General features: G+C 44.6%; 1 protein-coding gene across 2 annotated transcripts in view; it reads left to right on the plus strand.

The window, feature by feature from the left end:
* The window catches only part of MCRIP1 (MAPK regulated corepressor interacting protein 1), a 502946-nt gene that overhangs the window by 274363 nt on the left and 209882 nt on the right, over window positions 1–18701 (plus strand). For both annotated transcript variants that reach the window (XM_044068200.1, XM_044068201.1), the window contains exon 3: window positions 1392–1510. In XM_044068200.1, the coding sequence (XP_043924135.1) occupies window positions 1392–1510 (119 nt within the window). The remainder of the gene's footprint in view (window positions 1–1391; window positions 1511–18701) is intronic.

The raw sequence follows: 18701 nt of genomic DNA on the forward strand, positions 1-18701 counted from the left end.
TACTTGCCTTCTCCAGTGCCTGAGTTGCTAAGTGATCTCTGTCCTTGTTGCAGTCAGGGCTTCATCCTTCTATTACTTAAAGTAAAACTGTACCTTAGCACTCAAAACACATGTTTTTTTCCATTGTATCTTTAGTTTCCGGACCTATTTTAGTGCCTCAAAATCATTCCAAGTGCTTCTTTTACAATTTTAATCTGTTTCCCTCAATTTGGCAAATGATGTGGCCAACCTTGGTAATGTGAACTTGTTTTCTTGCTTTCATTCCTTCTTGACAGGATGCATTTCAAGTACTTGTATGAGTCATGATGGACATGTGTGCATGTGTCTACGTATGTGTGTGAGTGTAGAAAAATGTATGTAACATACTATACGTGAGATACAGTACTGTGTTTAAATGCGTGTGTGTGTGTGTGTGTGTGTGTGTGTGTGTGTGTGTGTGTGTGTGTGTGTGTGTGTGTGTGTGTATGTATGTGCGCACATTTAAACACAGTTAAGTACTTCTGATTTCCTTTCCTTAATGTTTTTAATGCAAGGGCACATAGTAAACGTATGTCAAAGTAAATTCAGCTGTATGTTATAGTTGCCATCAATGGCCACATTTCTTTTGTGGGCTACAAAATCCTCATGCACTCAACTACTGTGAGGACTGACTCAAAAGTCAGTGGGAATCCCTTACCATGTTATCATGAATATATATATATATATATATATACCAGATATGCGTCCCCTCTCTGGAAGGATGTCACAAAAACGCATAAAAGACCTTTTTATGAACAGTGTCATCAGTGCACCTAGTTGATCGAGTTGCCACTTGTCTCTCTGCAGTTCTGTCCTGTTGTGTGTGTGTGTGTGTGGGGGGGGGGGGGTGTTAAGATAAATGTGTTGATACATTAACAAGGAAAAATATTTTCTGACTTTTCTCTGTTACAGAAGTGGTTGATACTACATTTAAGCTATCTTAACATATAAACTGTTATAAATATCCAACATTTAAAGCTTAACATTTCAGTACTGCATTGCTACTTATGTAAATTTGTCAGAAGTGACAACTGCCTTTAAACCCCTGACCGAGTAACTGTTTATGTTTTAACATTTTAGGGAGGAGATAAAATGGATAACTATGCATGTATTCTAGTTAATACTTTAATCATATTCATTTATTTACCAGTTTACATCAAGGTAGGCTATTTTTTTAAACTTAGTAGCTAATAAAAGTTTAACACTGTGGAAATATATTGGAGAGTCTTGTCTGTCCCTTGCTTTATTGTGACCATGTAGCTTTGACTCTGCATTCTGAGAACTCATTCATGCTGTAATCTTTTTTTTCTGTTAAGAAGATGAAATTTTGTGTTTGAGAGAGCAAAGTGAATGTAACTGCTTTTCATTTTCAGCTCACCAGCTTCCAGGATTTTATATAATGGCAAGAGGAGTAGTGGTCCTCGCTCACCAACCAATAGCAGTGAGATTTTCACTCCAGCACATGAAGAGAATGTTCGTTTTATATATGAAGGTAAGTTCAGGAATTTTGTTGGGAATGTTGAAGGTAATTGAAAATGTTAGAATCACAATCTCACACATCTTTTAAGTCATAGTTTATGAAATCTGATGTCACTTTGCTGCACACGTAACCAGTGTCCCACCCACACATTAATATAAACACTAATTAAAAACACAGGATACCAATTGTTTACAGGGGCAAGCTTCCTTGCATCCTCACTCTCCCAATGGTTGTTATATGTCCTTACATTCACTGCTGCAGTATTCATTACCATATGGTATTCCATGCCACAGAAGCCGGAATGTCCGGCCAGTCTACCAAAGACTTCTTGCTGCTTATTTAAAAGGTATGCCGAACGTCATTCAAATGTTCTTTGCGTAGCATAGGGCATAAAGATGACGTTCAGGCCGACCATAAACAGAACTTCTTTGCCACCAATTCCGAACATATTTTTTCACCATCATTCTGTTTTCCTGCATCCATTTCTGCCAGTTGAACACATTTTCATTCTTCAGTGACTACCTATGCCTGCTTGCTGACTTCTTTGCAGTTGGAGAGGTGTCCTGTTGTTTTTTTTTTTTTTTTTTTTGTTTTAGTGCTCCATGAGGTTAATGTCATCCAAGAAGGGTACATGCCAGTGTGGGAGACAGATTCCCCATAAAGGTCACCATGATAACTGTCTTTTTTGCCTAGGAACCTCTCATGACCATACATATTGTTCTATTTGTCAGGCGTTTGTTCTGAAAACCCATTGCAGTAGACTTTCTTCCCTTTCCTTGTATCTTGAGAACCAGTATCTTAAGCTTTTTGCTAAAGGTACACTGGAGGGAATTTCCTGCCCCAAGGGTCAACCATCAGGGACGAAGGTGAAAAAGCTACAACCCGGAATCTTCCGCTGTCCAGCCTCTGCCAGGTGTTTCTCCCAAGGTCATTACAAACCCAGAGGCTCACCTGGCTGTGTTGTCACATTACTCTACTATGGCTGTGTCTGAGGCTGTTGAGAGTCCGGATGGCAGCACGTCCGGAGGGGCTTTGCAGAAGTCCATTTCGGATATGGGAACCACAGTTGATTTTTTTCTGAGGGGCCTAGGCAAGTTCCTTAGTCTTTAGTTGGGGAAGAAGTTTCTACTACGGTTCTTGACTGCTGTCCTGGGTCTGAGCCTTCTCAGTTCTTTGGAGGGGAAATACCTTTCAAAAAGAAATCAAAACATTAAACATGTTTCTTCTGCTCCTAGGGATCCACATAGTGAGTGGCAGGCCTTCACTCGGGGGCTATTTACTGTTTTAATGTCCTTAAAACCTCCTCATGGGATTTCGGTTCCTGCTCCTCCTCCTTCCTCTACTCCCCTTAAAAGGCATAGAGAACAGGATTCTTCTGAGGATGAGTTGGATTCTGATAATGAATCCCTGACTTATTCTACTAAAATTCCTTCTCCTTTAGAGGAGGGAGGCGGAATCTATTAGCCCATGTGTTCTTTTTGACACTTTCTAGGATGATGGATTTTTTTAAATGGGATTGTGCTTAGGTCTTTGATATCCATAAGAGGTACTATGAGTTGCTGCAGTTGGAATCTTCTAAACCTTTGGCTATTCCTTCTGTTTTGGCTGCTTTGCTGGATGCTTATTCTAGTGCTTCTCATGCACCTACTTCTCTGCCTCCTGCTCCCAAGATGCCTGACAGGTTTTATAGGGTGCCTGAGGATAGTTCTTTCTTATGTAAATGTCCTGCTGCTGATCCCTCTATAGTGTCTGTGGCCTTCGATAAGCTGTCTCAGTTGCTCCTTTTCCCAAGTTATTGCCTTCTGACAAGGGCAGCAGAACTATGGAAAGGTTGGGTAAGAAGGTTTACACTTCTGCTACCCTTGCTTTTAGGGCTATTAATTATCAGACCCATATGCCTAGGTTTGTGTTGGTTCTTTTTTCTCAGGCCGTTCAACTTATTTCTGATTTTCCAGACTCTGAGGGTAAACCTTCTGTTCTTCCCTTGCTAGGGACTGCCTCTCAATTAAGTCATCATTCTATTAAATGTAGTTATGATGCAGCAGATGCCTCTTCTGCGGCTGCTGTTTTTGGTTCAGTAATGAGGAGGTATTCTTGGCTCAGGCTTAAATGTCTACCTGCCTATATTAAAATTAAATTGATGGATGCTTCTCTGGATTCTAAACTTTTTTGGGGGGAAGCTGCTGCTGCTGGTTTGTTTAAGTCCCTTCAAGATAAGGGTAAGGCCTTACAGGAGCTTAAACATCTGTATGTGTCTCCTGTTCTTAAATTTCAGAGAAATGACCCCGCTAAGCTTGCTTTTGTCCATAGACAATCCCGCTCTTCTACTAACGGTAGGAAGCATGGCAAACGGGCTCCTCCTGCTAAGGCTACTCAGTTTTTAGGGACTCCGAACCCTTCCTTTCCAGACATACCAGGTGCTGTGTAACTGTCTGTCTCTTCCAGCCACATTCCTCTCTCTTTTTGCCTTTCTCTTCCTGTTTGGCTTCAGATCAGTCAGGATTCTTGGGTTCTGTCGATCAGTCATCAGGGGGTACTTCATGACGTGGAAATCCCATCGTCCTTTTATGGGATTCCTCTGTCTCCTCGGATGAAACTTCCCTTTTTCCCAGAGGTTCTTCAAAATCTCTTGACTCAGGGTAGTATTTAAGAGGTGCTTGTTGTGTCTGACAGGAATGAGAACCATAACATGCTGCCGCACAGCATACTCTCTAGCTTGAGCATTCCTGTCATACCAGACCTTTTTCTGCTGTTGGGCTTCTGCCAGGTTATCCTGGGCCAAGCCCATGAGTTCCCTGAGCCTTGTCCTGAGGTTTAGGACATATGCCACAACAGACTTCTTGTGGAATTCACACTCACCCTGCCACTCATTGCAGATCAAATCTAGAGGTCCCCTCACCTTATGCCCATACAGCACCTGAAAGGGTGAAAAACCTCTGGATTCTTGGGGAACCTCTCTGTAAGCAAAAAACAGATTGGGCAAATATTTGTCCCACTCCATCTTAAACTGGTCTGCAAATGCCTGTAGCATGGTCTTTAGTGTAGAGTTTAACCTCTCCACAGGACCATTAGTCTGGGGATGGTAGGGGGTGGTCTTTAGGTGCTTCACCCCACAGTCCACCCACAGACAAGCCTATACTGTTGAAAATCTGTAACAAACCATTTGCCACCTTTTCTGCCTCAATTGCTACCACTAGGATGTACTTCTTCCCTGTGGAATTGGGGTACTCAGCGGCCCCACAATATCCATAGCTGCCCTCTGAAATGGCTCCTCAATCACAGGCAAAGGCATCAAAGGAGCTTTCACCTTTTCTCCTGCCTTGCCTACTTTTTTGGCACTGCTCACAGGTCTGCAGTACCCTGTTACATCTATGGAAATCCCAGGCCAGTAAAAGTTCTGCATAATACATCTCTTGGTATGCTTTATAGGTTTATAGGTGTTTACTAGGCTGACAACCACAAGGGCCTTTTTAAGCCTAGCCATGCATCCCAAATCTCTGACAAGTTCTGATACCCTTGATAAGTGTAAGCATGGACCTGTGAGATGAATCATTTACAGGTTACCTGTTTCCATTAGAGACGTAGGTGCCAAACCAGGGATGGATTTCTGGTTTCCCATCATATTCTCCAAGCTGCACTTGAATTGGGTTAGGGAGGAGCTCTACTTCACATGGATGAAGTGCCTCTTCCATATACAGGATTGGCTCTGGGATGCATACCTATCTCTCCAGCAGGTCCTGTTTGTATCATGGGCAAGGTTTAAGTCTTTAGAATGGATAATTCTAGTACTGTTTGTTTTGTGGATATGTAGGAGGTCCATCAGAGTGGGGTCTGACAATGCCTTGTATGCCAGGCAAAGCTGTCTCATCAAAAGCCTGTAGGAGACAGACTATAGGGATAGGGCCTTGAAGTGGTCAGCATAGGACATATTACTTAGCCCTGTATTCTTTTAGTGAGGAACCTCTGTGGACATTCCAATTGTTGGATATGCGTGGTTAGGTACATACCAAAGGGGGCATTGTACTCGATGACTAGTCTGATGAATGCCGAATACAGTGGAACAATGACTTCCTTGGACTTAGATGCCATACCTTTGTTTATAAGTTGCGCAACAAAGAATGATTTCCTCATCACCGTAGACATGTGATGATCAAAGGCTAGATTACTATCTACTTGTGTCCTTAAGTCCCTGATTTACCAGGTCAACTCTAAGGGGTGTGTTGTCAATATGGTAGTTACCAGGGATGGATGACTTCCCAAAGGATGCTGTTATGCATTTTTAGGATGTAATTTTAGTACATGGCAGCTGACACTAATTGTTTGTTCGTGTCAGCCCATCCTGGAGAACATTTGTGTCTGTGAGATTCAATGACAGCTCCTAATTTACAATCCTCTACAAATTTAGTCAACCAGAGACCACTGACATTGGTCTTGACTTCTGAGAAGTAAATGCCAAAAAGGAGTGATCCAAGGACTGATCCTTGAGGGACTTGTGACTGGCCTGTTTGTAGATGGGTCATGTTTCATGCTATTTAGAAGGCATCTTGGGATATTGTTTGGGCCCATTGATGCAGTGTTCCTGGTCTTAGAGCATTAAGGACCTGTTCCCTAGTGATAGTAGGGGGAGTTATATTTGATAGTTCCTGAGGGAAGGTTGAGGGGGAGAGAGAGGAGTAAAGTTGGAGCTGAATTTATCAGCTAGGAGGTTTGCTGTATCTTCTGGCACAGTATAGGTGGCTCCATTTACAATGAGCTCTGCACACAATTGTGTATTGCCTTTGAGGTTGAGGACATAGCTAAATAATGCTTTGTGGTTGTCCTTGGCCTGGGAGGCCAAACTTACCTCAAATTTGGCTTTGGTAGACTTATTTATCCTCTGAGTTTTGTTTAGTTTAATGAGAGTGCTTTATCCTGCTGGGTGCACCACTTCCTAGTATCTGCCATGATTTTCTTCCTCCTATTATATATCTGTTTGATTTTGTAGTTGCATTTTCCAGGGCAAGTGGCGTGATGATGAAGACACCTTATCTCCTGATTCTCCAGTAGAAGACCTCTCCTTTGGAGAAACTGTGTCTAACATGATGAAACATTCTAAGTGGGAATCCATATAAATTTCTGATGTATAAAAAAGGTATTACAACTTTCTAGAGGTAGACACCCCTGCACCAGTCCTTCTTGTTCTGGAGGCTTTTCTGGATGCCTTTGCCTGTATTTTCACTGCTCCCAATTCTCAGATACAGCGCATAAAAGGACTAATAGGGTTTAAAATATGTCTACAAATTCCTGTATAAGAACCCTTTGGCAGATCTCTCTGCCTTTTCTGTTTCTACTTCTACAGACAAGCCGCCCATGCTGCACCTGCTGCAAATGCCCTTCTGTCAGATAAAGATAACAAAGCAATAAATAGATTTGGAAAAAAGGTATACATCTCTTCCACTCTGGCCTTCCTTTGGACTGTCAGACTCAAATGACAAACTATTTTTTGTCTATTTTGGCTAATTTAAATAAAATTCTGTTTTCTCTGAAAGTACCAAACTTTAATCAGCAGGCTGTATATGTGGAGGCTCAGACTTCAAAGGTTGCACTATACTCAACATGAAGTGCACTGTGATGCAATGGAATCCTCTTTCTGAACACCTGCTAGTGGATCTGTCATTAGAAGTTATGCATGGCTTCACTCTCAAACCTTGCCTGAGGACATCAAAGCTAAGTTACTTGACTTGCCTCTGAGTAGGGATTTATTATTTGGCCTTGAAGCAGCCAACCTGTTTAAAGCCTTGCAAGAGTTAAGAGTACATGGGTCTCTTGCTTCTATCAATTGATGCCTGGTCGGAGCGGTAATGAGCCAGTTGTCTTGGTATGGAAACTGTCAGAATTCCTGCAGTCTCAAGTGAGCTGCTACTACTGCCATACACTTTGTGAACACACTGGGGGCTGTGATGAGACCAAAGGGCAGAATTCTGAATTGAATGTGATTGGCTCCCAGCTGGAAGTGGAGGAATCTTCTGGATCATTTGTCCATCTTTATATGGTAATACACATCCTAGCGAGCACATCCAATCATCTTTTTCCAAAAATGGAAGAATGGGTTGTACCATGACCATCCGGAATTTGGTTTGGCAAACTGATTTGTTCAGTACACTTGGAGGTAAAACTGGTCTTCAGTCCCCTGTCTTCTTTGGCACTAAAAAGAATCTTAAGTAAATTCTGGACTCTGTCTGGTGTGGTGGGACTTCTTTGACTCTCTTTTTCTCTCAGTTTCTGGATTTCTAGAACTGCTTGTTCTGTCTGACTGGGTGGAATGTCTAGGATTTTCTGGCATATGTGAAGAGGAAGAGAAAAGGGGATTGTATAACCTCTGGATATAATCTTGTGCACCCAAGCAGGAGTGGCCTTAGGTCAGCTAGTGTCCTAGGCAAAAGGGCTCCAAGGCACCCCCCACACCACTCAGTGCCCCCATCTTGGTCTACCTACACCAAATAAATACTGGAAAAAGCACCCCTGCTACAGTGGTGCCCTAGGCGGCTGCCTAGTTGGCCTATGCCTAAGGCTGGCTATGCACCCAAGCACCCAATGTTATTTGTAGCCAGGCATTTTGGTGCAAAGGTAAGCATCCCCTAGCTGCCTCCAGAGGAAGGCAATCGGGCCTCCTTTTAGGAGCGCTGGTAGGGTTTACCAGAGAAAGAATCTCTGAAACCCTGATTTTGCAGGCCACCTCTGCCGCAGGTGTGGTGGCTTCCATTAAAGCTGCCCCCTCTGCCCTGAGGGAACTACCTCCATGCGTGTCCTGAAAAGGCCCTTGAGATATTTTGAACTACATTTTTCCATTGCTTCTCTGATTTCTAGAGAATGGTCATTGAGTAATGGAAAAATACATGTCCGTAGCAGAAAGTGTCTTTCCATCTTTCTCACACCTGGATAAAGTTTTTCTAACCTTTGGTCCAAACAAGGACAATCCATCAAAGGATGCATTGATGAATGAAGACTTAAATGGCTCCGCAAAGTCACAGGCACATCCAGGCATATCTTCTAATGACAGCGCCTAAACCCGCTACTCTAGTGGTCCCTTTGACTGCATGAGCAGCCAGTCTCATGGACGAATTGGACACAGACTCCACGGTAGCCAACTGGGAAGCCACTTTTTCTTGGACATCCTCAGAAGTGGTTCCTGCGAGGGTATCTGATAACTCCTTGACCAGATCCATCTGAAGTCTGGTGAAGTGTGCCAAGAAATAAAGAACCTTAAGACAAAGGTCGATGAAGAATAGACCTGCTTCCCAAACCTATCTATCGCCCGAAACTCTCTGTTGGGTGGGTGGATAGAGGAACTCTCCATGGCCATTTCCCTTTTTGTGGCATTAACAGCTAACCTCTTGGCTCAGAACTGTTTGTCTTCAGGGGCGGACAGAATTTTGTCAGGTCTCTTGAGGATAGGTTCTGTGTGGTATCAGGGGCCTTCCATGCCCACTGAGAGATCAACTGAATGAGCTCGTCAGCAGGGAGAGTCACCCAAGAGGTAGGTGGTCGAGTGCCAAAAGCCTGCAGGTGCACTGACTCCTCACTAGTGGGGTCTTGGGACTTCCATTCACCCCTCTGTTTTAATATTTCCAGGATGTCTCCAAAAGAGATGATATGAGAGGGTGACCTTGGAGTTGCCTCCCTTTCATTGAATCTGTGTTCGGTGATTGATTCCTCTGGGGAATCTGAGTGGTTTCTTTTACACTTTTTCTTCTGAGGAACCTCCTCATTGAGATGATCTGGGGAAGTAGCAGAAGAAGAGGGAATTCCCATCTGGGAATACCACAGTTTTTGCACCTGCTGGGCCCAGTGGAGGTACTTGTTGAATTTCTGTATGGCTAACTGCTGCAGGCGAGGCCCTCCCCACAGCCTTGAAAGCTGGCCTACCTGAAGAGGGAAGGGAGCCCAGAACAGAGGGAGACTGCTTTGGAACTGTGATCACTCCTCTCTCTGGAGAAACACCTACCAAGGCCGAAGCCAGAGCTAAACTGATCTGTGCTGAGGCTCCAAGGTACAGAGAAGGCTCCAAAAAAAAAAAAAAAAAAAAATTATAGGAGTCGAACCTAGCCCCTCTGAGCAGACAGGACAGATGTTCTTCGTGTTTCACTGTTGCAGTCATCACACTTGGGTTACCTGCCTGCAGGAATGCCAGAGACTTAGTATTTTTATGTCGGATGCTGTCACTTCAGGACTGATGTCAGGTTGTCAGGGGTGTAAAAACAGGCAGCCGACACCATTACATCAGTCTTTCTTGCTGAGGAGCCGGAAGCAGAAGCAGTTCGCAAGTGCCGGTCGGCCACTACCTGAATTTTTATTTACGAATTTAGTAATCCTGAAGTCTTCTAAAGCTAAGTACCCCATTGGGGATCCTTTTTTCTTGCTCTAACCAGTGTCATAAAAAGTTAACAATTGTCTTGCCTGTGGAAAGCAAATACCTCACAGAGATTTTCATTCTTACTGCGCCACCTGTTTAGGCCCAGACCACGATGTCCCTTGCTGTCATTTTTTGCCTTATTTAACACCCGAACCATTCGTCATCAGGCTCTTTGTTGCTAAATTCTTTCGCTCTCAATCTCTGTATTCTGAAATGGCTTTGGTAAGCCATCCGACTACTGATATTCCGAAAAAACGTAAAGATAAAGTCAGAGACAGACCGCATAGGTCCAGAACTGCAGACAGCGCTTCTGTTAAGCTAGTCCGAGTCCGCCAGTGCTCAGTGAGGTGTTTTTGCAGTCCCTGATGCCCGCTTCAGTGGATTCACAGACCTCTACTGAGACCCATTCGGAGTCCGGCATGCCGCAAGACTCTTCTTCGACTATGGAACCTGCGGATGGGTCTGGAGCCGCTGAGCACGCACCAGCTTCTGCGGCAGTTATTCACTCAACTGATGTTTGACTCAAACCGACGACTTCTTTTTTAACCCAAACTACCGAGTTTCTTAGGCCCAGAGTATGCACTACCCCTAGAAAACCTGACGACCAAAGTGCATGCACGTGCTTCCATGCCACAAAAAAACAAATGTTTAGAATGGCTGAAGACCTTATTACACTGATTAGGGGAATTCAGCCTTCCCCTGCTAAGAGACAGAGTCCAGTCCCTTTCAGCTTCTACAGACCAGGAGTCCGATGACTCTGAAATTTCTGATTATGAAGACATGCCCTTATATGCTTTTGAGGATTCAGATGCAGAGGAATCCATTCCCTCTGCCTCCCCTCCAGAGGATTTTTCTTTTGGTGAAACCTTGCATACCTTACGAGAGCATTTCCACTGGGAATGGCAAGACTATCCTCAATCCAAAAAGGGACTCAGAGAATTTCTAGAGCTGCCTCAACACAGGCCCTTAACAATAAACCCTGTCCTAGATGTTGTGGATGATGTTTTTATGGAGTCCTGTCTTACTCCTGACACTATACCTCCTGCCCCTAGGAAACCAGACAAGTACTACAGAGTACCTGACACTCGCAAATTTCTTTTCACGAATCCCACTGCTGACCCAGAGATCATTTCCCAGGGGCCTAAAGGTATCAAGGCTACTACAGCCAAGAATCTCACCCCTTCGGACAGGGATTCCAGAGCTTTGGACAGATGGGGTAAGAAGGTATATACCTCTGCAACTCTTGCTATTAGGGCAGTGAATTGTCAGTTTCACATGCTGAAGTACCTGCAACATATTGTGGAACTTATTAAACAAAAAGTGGCAGCCTTTTCAGACTGTGCAGAAAATAAAGGATTGCAGGAGTTTATGCACTCTGCAAGCTAAGTCAGCAAGCATACGTTGCAGTGTGACTTTGATTCCCTAGAAGCATCTTGCCGGGCAGCTGTCACCGGCTCTGTACTGAGAAGACAAGCTTGACTGAAGGAGCAGACCTTGTCAGACCATGTCAAATCAAAGTTACTAGACACTCCTTTGAATAAGGACTGTTTGTTTGGCACCAAAGCAGAAGAGGTTCTTAAAGATGGTGGAAAAAACTAAGTCTATGCAGAGTGTTAAAGAATTCATACAAGTGCAACCCCCCTAGATTCAGTAGGCATTGCCCTTCCAAACACTGGTCCTTTCCAGTCCCCTCCAGGCCTTCTCAAACCAGACCCAGAGGAAAGAGACCACCCAGACTTCAGTCTTAGGGTATGCAGAGATCTAAGCAGTGGAGTGCCCCCACTCCTAAAGCAGGCAGTGGTAAGCCACTCCCTTATGAAAAAAGCTCACAATGACTTCTTTACTCCACTCCCCAGCCCTGCCCAATTGCTTGTGCCCTTAGGAGGAAAACTTGCCTTTCATGCAAAAAACTGAATGTCCATCACTTAGGACCAGTGGGTCCTCAACCTTGTGTGCCAGGGGTACAAATTTTATTTCCATTTACTGCCAGCCCCAAGTGGGTTTAAAGACCTTCCTCCAAACCAGTGGGCAGAGGCTCAAAACCAAGTACTTTCCCTGCTCAATATCAGAGCTATTCAGCCGGTTCCAGTAGAACAGAGGGGTCAAGGATTCTACTGCAGACTCTTCCTGGTACACAGGAAAGAAGGTTCTTGGTGCCCAATCCTGGATCTTTCCATTATCAACACCTTCCTGGTGGTACCAAAATCCAAAATGCTTACCCTGAAACAGCTTCTTCCTATGCTAGCCAAGGGTGCCTGGTTAGTCAGCCTAGACTTAAAAGAAGCCTATCTGCATATCCCCATAAGGGAATCATGCTGGAAGTATCTATGTTTCAGGGCAGGGTCTATGCATTATCAGTTCTCTGCACTTCCCTTTGGCTTATTTACTGCGCCCAGAGTATTCACAAAATGCTTGGCTCCAGCCATTGCATACTGCAGGCAGAGAAATATCCAAATTTACCCATACTTGGACAACAGCCTGATTCAGGCGGACAGTCAGGAATGTTGCTGCAGCACCTGACATTTGTGAAAAACCTTCTCACTTCCTTGGGGTACACCATCAGCGAAAAGAAATCAAAACTGGTACCCAGTCAAAAGATTGTATTCCTGAGAGCTGTCTGCAAGAAAAATACTGCAGGCCCTAGGGTTCATGGCCTCATGTATATTGCTGATTACCTATGCAAGACTGCATATAAGGAAACTCCAATGGTACTTAAAAAGTCTTTGGTGCCAACATTCTCAGGACTTGGAAACAGTCATTCCTATCATACCCTGTCTAAGGAAAGAGTTCGTCTGGTGGGCAGAAGCATGCAACCACAATAAGGGGCTGCCATTTACTCAACCCCAAGCCACCCAGATCCTAACCACAGACTCATCAGACTATGCCTGGGGGGCACACATGGACGGAATATGTATTCAGGGCCACTGGAGCCCAAATCAAATTCATCTGCACATCAACCAAAAAGAGATGCTAGCTGTACAGAATGCCCTGACAGCTTTCAGATCCCTAATCTTTCCAGAAAAACTGTTAATAAAAAAAGACAACACCACAGATGTTCTTCGTGTTTCACTGTTGCAGTCATCACATTTGGGTTATATGCCTGCAGGTAGCCCTCAGCCTGCCTGAATACCAGAGTCTTTGGATTTCTTCATTGGATGCTGTCGCTTCTTCCATGACATCAGGGGGTATAAAACATGCAGCCGCTGCCATTACATCAGTCTTTCTTGCCGTGCGGTGCCCAAAGCAGAAGCAGTTCTCAAGTGCAGGTCGTCTGACTTCTGAAATTTTCGTTTTTGAGTTTGAGACCTGAAGTCTTCAAAAAGATAAGTACCCCGTCGGGGATCCTTTTTTCTTGCTGTAACCTATGTCAGAAAAAATTAACAATTGTCTTGCCTGTGGAAAGCAAATACTTCATAGATATTTTAATTCTTGCTGCGTCACCTGTTTAGGCCCAGACCACGACGTCCCTCGCTGTCAGTTTTGTGCCTTGTTCAATGCCCGAACTATTCATTGTCTGGCTATTTTTGTAGCTAAATACTTCCGTTCTTGATCTCTGTACTCCAAAATGGCTTAGTTAAGCCATCCGACTACTGATCTTCCAAAAAAAGTAAGGATAAAGACAGAGACACAGACTGCATAGGTCCAAAACTGCCGATGACGCTTCTGATAAGCTAGTCGCCAGTCCGCTGGTACTCAGGTGCTTTTGCAGCCCCAGATACCCACTACTACAGATTCATAAGCCTCTACTGAGACCCATTCGGAGTCCGGTATGCAGCGAGCTGCTTCTTCGACTATGGAACCTGTGGATATCTCTACCTTGGATGGGTCCGGAGCCGCTGTGCAGGCACTGGCTTCTGAGGGTGTATTCAGGCCTACCGATTTTCACATCAAACCGACGACTTTGTTTCAAGCTAAGAATACCGAATTCCTCAGGCCTAAAGCTCGCACTAAGCCTAGAAAACTGACAACCAAAGCGCATTCTCCGGCCCATATACCTCAAAAAAAAAAAATTAGAATGGCTGAAGACCTTATTACCTTATTTAGGGGAAGCCAGCCTTCCCCCGTAGGAGACCTAGAACTGATTTCCTTTCTGATTCTTCTGATCAGGAATCTGATAGCTCTGTTCCTTCTGACTACCAGGATTTACCCTTATCTACTTATGAGGATTTTGCCGCAGAGGATTCCATTCCCTTTGCTTCCCCTCCAGAAGAAATTTCTTTTGGTGAAACCTTGCATTCCCTTAGGGAGCATTTCCGCTGGGAAAGCCAGGACTATTCTCAGTCCAAAAAGAGACTTAGGGAATTTTTAAACCTGCCTCAACACAGGCCTTTAGCTATCCCTCCTGTTCTGGAGATTGTAGATGATTTCTTTGAATCCAGCCTTAATCCAGGCACTTTGCCTCCAGCTCCCAGGAAATCTGAATGGTACTACAGAGTACCTGACTCTCTCAAATTCCTTTTCAAGAATCCTACTGCGGAGCCAGAGACCATTTCCCAAGGACCAAAAGGCATTAAGGCTACTACTGCCAAAAATCCTACCACTTCTGATTGGGATTCCAGTGCTTTAGACAGATGGGGTAAGAAGGTATATACTTCTGCTACTTTGGCCATTAGGGCTTTAAATTGCCAGTTTCATATGTTAAAGTATCAGCAGCATATTATGGGATTAATTAAACAGAAAATGATGTTGATTCCTGACTGTGCTGGACACGAAGATTTACAAGAGTTAATGCATTCTGCTGACCAAGTAGGTAAACATACTTTGCAGTGTGGTTTTGATGCTTTAGATGCATCTTGCAGGGCTGCTGTCACTGGGTCTGTACTTAGAAGGCATGCTTGACTTAAGGAACAAAATTTGCCAGATTATGTTAAAGCTAAATTACTGGATGCATCCTTACACCAAAAGCGCCTTTTTGGCAACAAAGCAGAAGTCCTCAAAAGGATGGAGGAAAAAGCTAAATCTATGCAAACTGTTAAAGATTTCTAACAGGTACAGCCACCTAGATTCAGTAGGCATTGGCTTTCAGAGAACTGGTCCTTTCCAGTCCCTTCCAGGCCTTCTCAGTCCAAACCCAGGAGCAGCAGACCACTAAGACTTCAATCTCAGGCTATGCACAGATCTAAGAAGTGGGGACCCCCACTTCCAAAGCAGGGAGTAGTAAACCACCCCCTATGGAAAAATGGCAGAATGGCTTATCTTTAACTCTACCAAGCCTTGCTGAACTACTTGCTCCCTTAGGAGGAAAGCTCGCCCTGCATGCAAAAAAACTGGGAGCTTGTTACCCAAGACAAATGGGTTTTAAACATAATTTTTCTAGGATACAGATTCCACTTCCACTCACTCCCAACCCCAAGTGGATGGCCAGACATCCCCCCAAACCAGTGAGCGGAGGCCCAAAAACAAGTGCTTTCTCTCTCCTCAGTATCAGGGCTATTCAACCTGCCCCAGCAGAACAAAGGGGACAAGGTTTTTATTCAAGACTCTTCCTGGTTCCCAGAAAATAAAACTCCTGGCGTCCTGTCCTGGACTTTTCTATTCTCAACACCTTTCTGGTGGTTCCAAAATTCAAAATGCTAACTCTTCAGTAGCGTCTTCCTATGCTAGCCAAAGATGCCTGGCTGGCAACTCTAGACTTAAAAGAAGCTTACCTGCACATCCCAATAAGGGAATCCTGCAGAAAATTCCTATGCTTCAGGGCAGTCTCCATGCACTATCAGTTCTCTGCACTTCCCTTTGGCTTATCTACTGCACCCAGGGTATTCACAAAGTGCCTAGCTCCTGCCATTGCATTTTGCAGGCAGAGAAATTTTCAGATTTACCCATACTTGGATGATTGGCTGATTCAGGCAGAGAGTCAAGACTTGCTATTACAGCACCTGGCATTTGTAAAGAGACTTCTAACTTCACTGGGGTACACCATCAACGAGAAAAATCACACCTATTACCCCTACCAACAGATTGTATTCCTGGGAGCAAGCTTGAACACAACTTTCCAGATGGCATTCCTCACTCCAGAGAAACAAGTTCATTTGACAACCTACTTCAAACTACTGGCCACAAAAACCCAGCTGTCTGCAAGGAAAATCCTGCAAGCCCTGTGGTTCATGGTCTCTTGCATTCTGTTAATTCCATATGCAAGACTGCATATGAGGAAACTTCAGTGGTATCTAAAAAGTCTGTGTCAACATTCTCAGGACCTGGAAACAATGATTCCTATTGTTCCTTATCTAAGGGCAGAGTTCCTTTGGTGGGCAGAGGCCTGCTGCCAGAAGGGACACCCTTTTACTCTACCCCCTGCCGCCCAAACCCTAAAAACAGACGCATTAGACTATGGATGGGGTGCTCACACGGCAGGGCAGGGCAGTGCATTCAGGGCAAATGGAACCCAAAACAGATGCACCTGCATATCAATCAAAAAGAAATGTTAGCTGTACAGAATGCTCTGACAGCCTTCAGAACCTTATTCTTCCAGGACAACTATTGGTAAAGACAAACAACACCACAGTTTTGTGGTACATAAACAAGCAGGGGGGAACCCATTCCTACCCACTCTGCAGAGTAGCTATGGCTCTGTGGAACAAAGCCTTGAGCTACCAAGTGAACCTACAAGCTCAATTCCTGCCAGGCACCTAAATTCACTGGCAGACTTGAGCAGAAATCTCATGGACCCACACGAATGGAAACTGGAATCCAAAATATTCAAGCTCTTGAGGAACAAATGGGGGACACCAGAGGTAAACCTGTTTGCCTCCCCTCAGAACTACCAGTTGAACAAATTCTGCACCAGAACTCCCCACAGTCAAGCTAGGAAAGTGGATTCCCTGTCCTTTACCTGGGAAAGCCTCTCAGTTTATGCCTTTCCCCCTCTGCATCTCCTCTCGAAGGTTCTACTAAAGATCAAACAGGACAAGCCAAGGACAATACTGAGCACCAGACTGGCCACACCAGCACTGATCCCCCCTTTTACGCAGTCTGACAGTGCTACAACCTTGTTACCTGCCTCAGACCCCTTCCCTGCTGTCCCAGCAGGCGGGCCAGATTCTGCACCCTCAGCTTCAAACCCTGAACTTTGCAGCCTGGCTAATTCCCTGACCTCACCTCCAGCAACCCTCAGTAAGCAGATGTTGGATGTCATTCTTGAGGCAAGCAGACCTAGTACTAGAAAATCCTATTCAGAAAAGTGGAAAAGATACTGTTCCTGGAGCCAGGCTCAGGGGATGGGCACAACGGTGCCCAGCTTACCTCATAGTCTAGATTACTTAACAGAAATGCTCCACAAGGGCCCGTCTTTCTCTTCAATTAAGATTCATGTCTCTACCATATCAGCACATTATAATACTAAGCCACCCGTCTTCTCTCATTCCTTGCTGAAACAATTCCTTAGAGGGGCCAAAAATTTAAGACCCCCTCTCCCCCAGGAGGGCTCCCACTCCAGCCTGGGACCTTAACTTTGTATTGGAAAAACTCACTCTTTCCCCCTTTGAACCAGCTGCTACAGCAGAGTTGTAATTCCTGTCTTGGAAAACAGCTTTACTTCTAGCCATCACTTCAGCAAGAAGTGTGTCTGAACTGCAGGCACTCATGGCAGTGGAACCCTTCATTATCTTCCATGCGGACAGGGTTTCCCTCAGGAGTAATCCATCCTTTATGCCCAAGGTGGTGTCTAGTGTGGCCCTAAACCCGTCCATTCATTTGCCTACTTTTTTCCCTAATCCTCAGAATAAAGGGGAAAGGATACTGCATTCTCTGGATGTACACAGACAGCTTAGATTCTACTTGGACAAGGACTAAGCCTCTCAGAAAATCTGAGCAGCTGCTAGTTAGCTTTTCTGCAGAGGCAGAGGGGAAGGCCATTTCAAAGAAAACCATTTTCAAATGGATAACACATTGCATCCATTTCTGCTACAAACACTATGGAAAACCTACCCCACAGGGGATAAGAACACATTCCATCAGGGCTGCATCTACCTCTACTGCATTTCTCAGAGGAGTCCTTACCGGGGACATCCTGGAAGCTGCAACCTGGAGCTCTGTACATACTTTCACCAAATATTACCACCTGACAATCTTTTTCTAAATCCAGAGCTGGATTTGCGACAGCAGTCTTACAGGGCCTTATTGCTAGCCCTAATGCTCTTTAACGATCTCCACCCTTCCTTAGCTTTGGGAATCAACCCAAATATGATGACTGCAACAGTGAAACACGAAGAACATAGTACAGTTGTGTACACTTACCATAAATGTAGATGTTCGAGTGTATTCACTGTTGCAGTCCTGGTTACCCTCCCACCAGCCCCCTGACTTCTCTTGACTTTTACCTTTCCTCCTTATATGGCATATCTTATGTCATGTGTATTTGCTTTTTGCTGGGGGTGTTCCATACCATGTAATTGCTTCCTGTTGCGGTGGCACCTGACATCTGGGGCAAGAAAAACTGTTGTAATGTCGCCAGCTGCATGTTTTATACCCCTGATGACCTGATGTCATGGAAGAAGCGACAGCATCCGACGCAGAAATCCAAAGACTCTGGTATTCAGGCCGGCTGAGGGCTACCTGCAGGCAGATAACCCAAATGTGATGACTGCAACAGTAAATACACTTGAACATCTACATTTATGGTAAGTGTACACAACTGTACTTTATGTGGTACATCAGCAAGCAGGTGGAGAACCCATTCCTACCCACTCTGCAGGCTAGCCATGGCCTTGTGGAACACGGCCTTGGAGATTCAAGTCCATCTGTAAGCTCAATTCCTACCAGGCAAACAAAACTTATTGGTAGACGACTTAAGCAGAAATCTCCTAGACCCAC

The sequence above is a fragment of the Protopterus annectens genome, chromosome 4.part0, assembly GCF_019279795.1.
Source record: "Protopterus annectens isolate FY-2018-M chromosome 4.part0, PAN1.0, whole genome shotgun sequence".
NCBI lineage: Eukaryota > Metazoa > Chordata > Ceratodontiformes > Protopteridae > Protopterus > Protopterus annectens.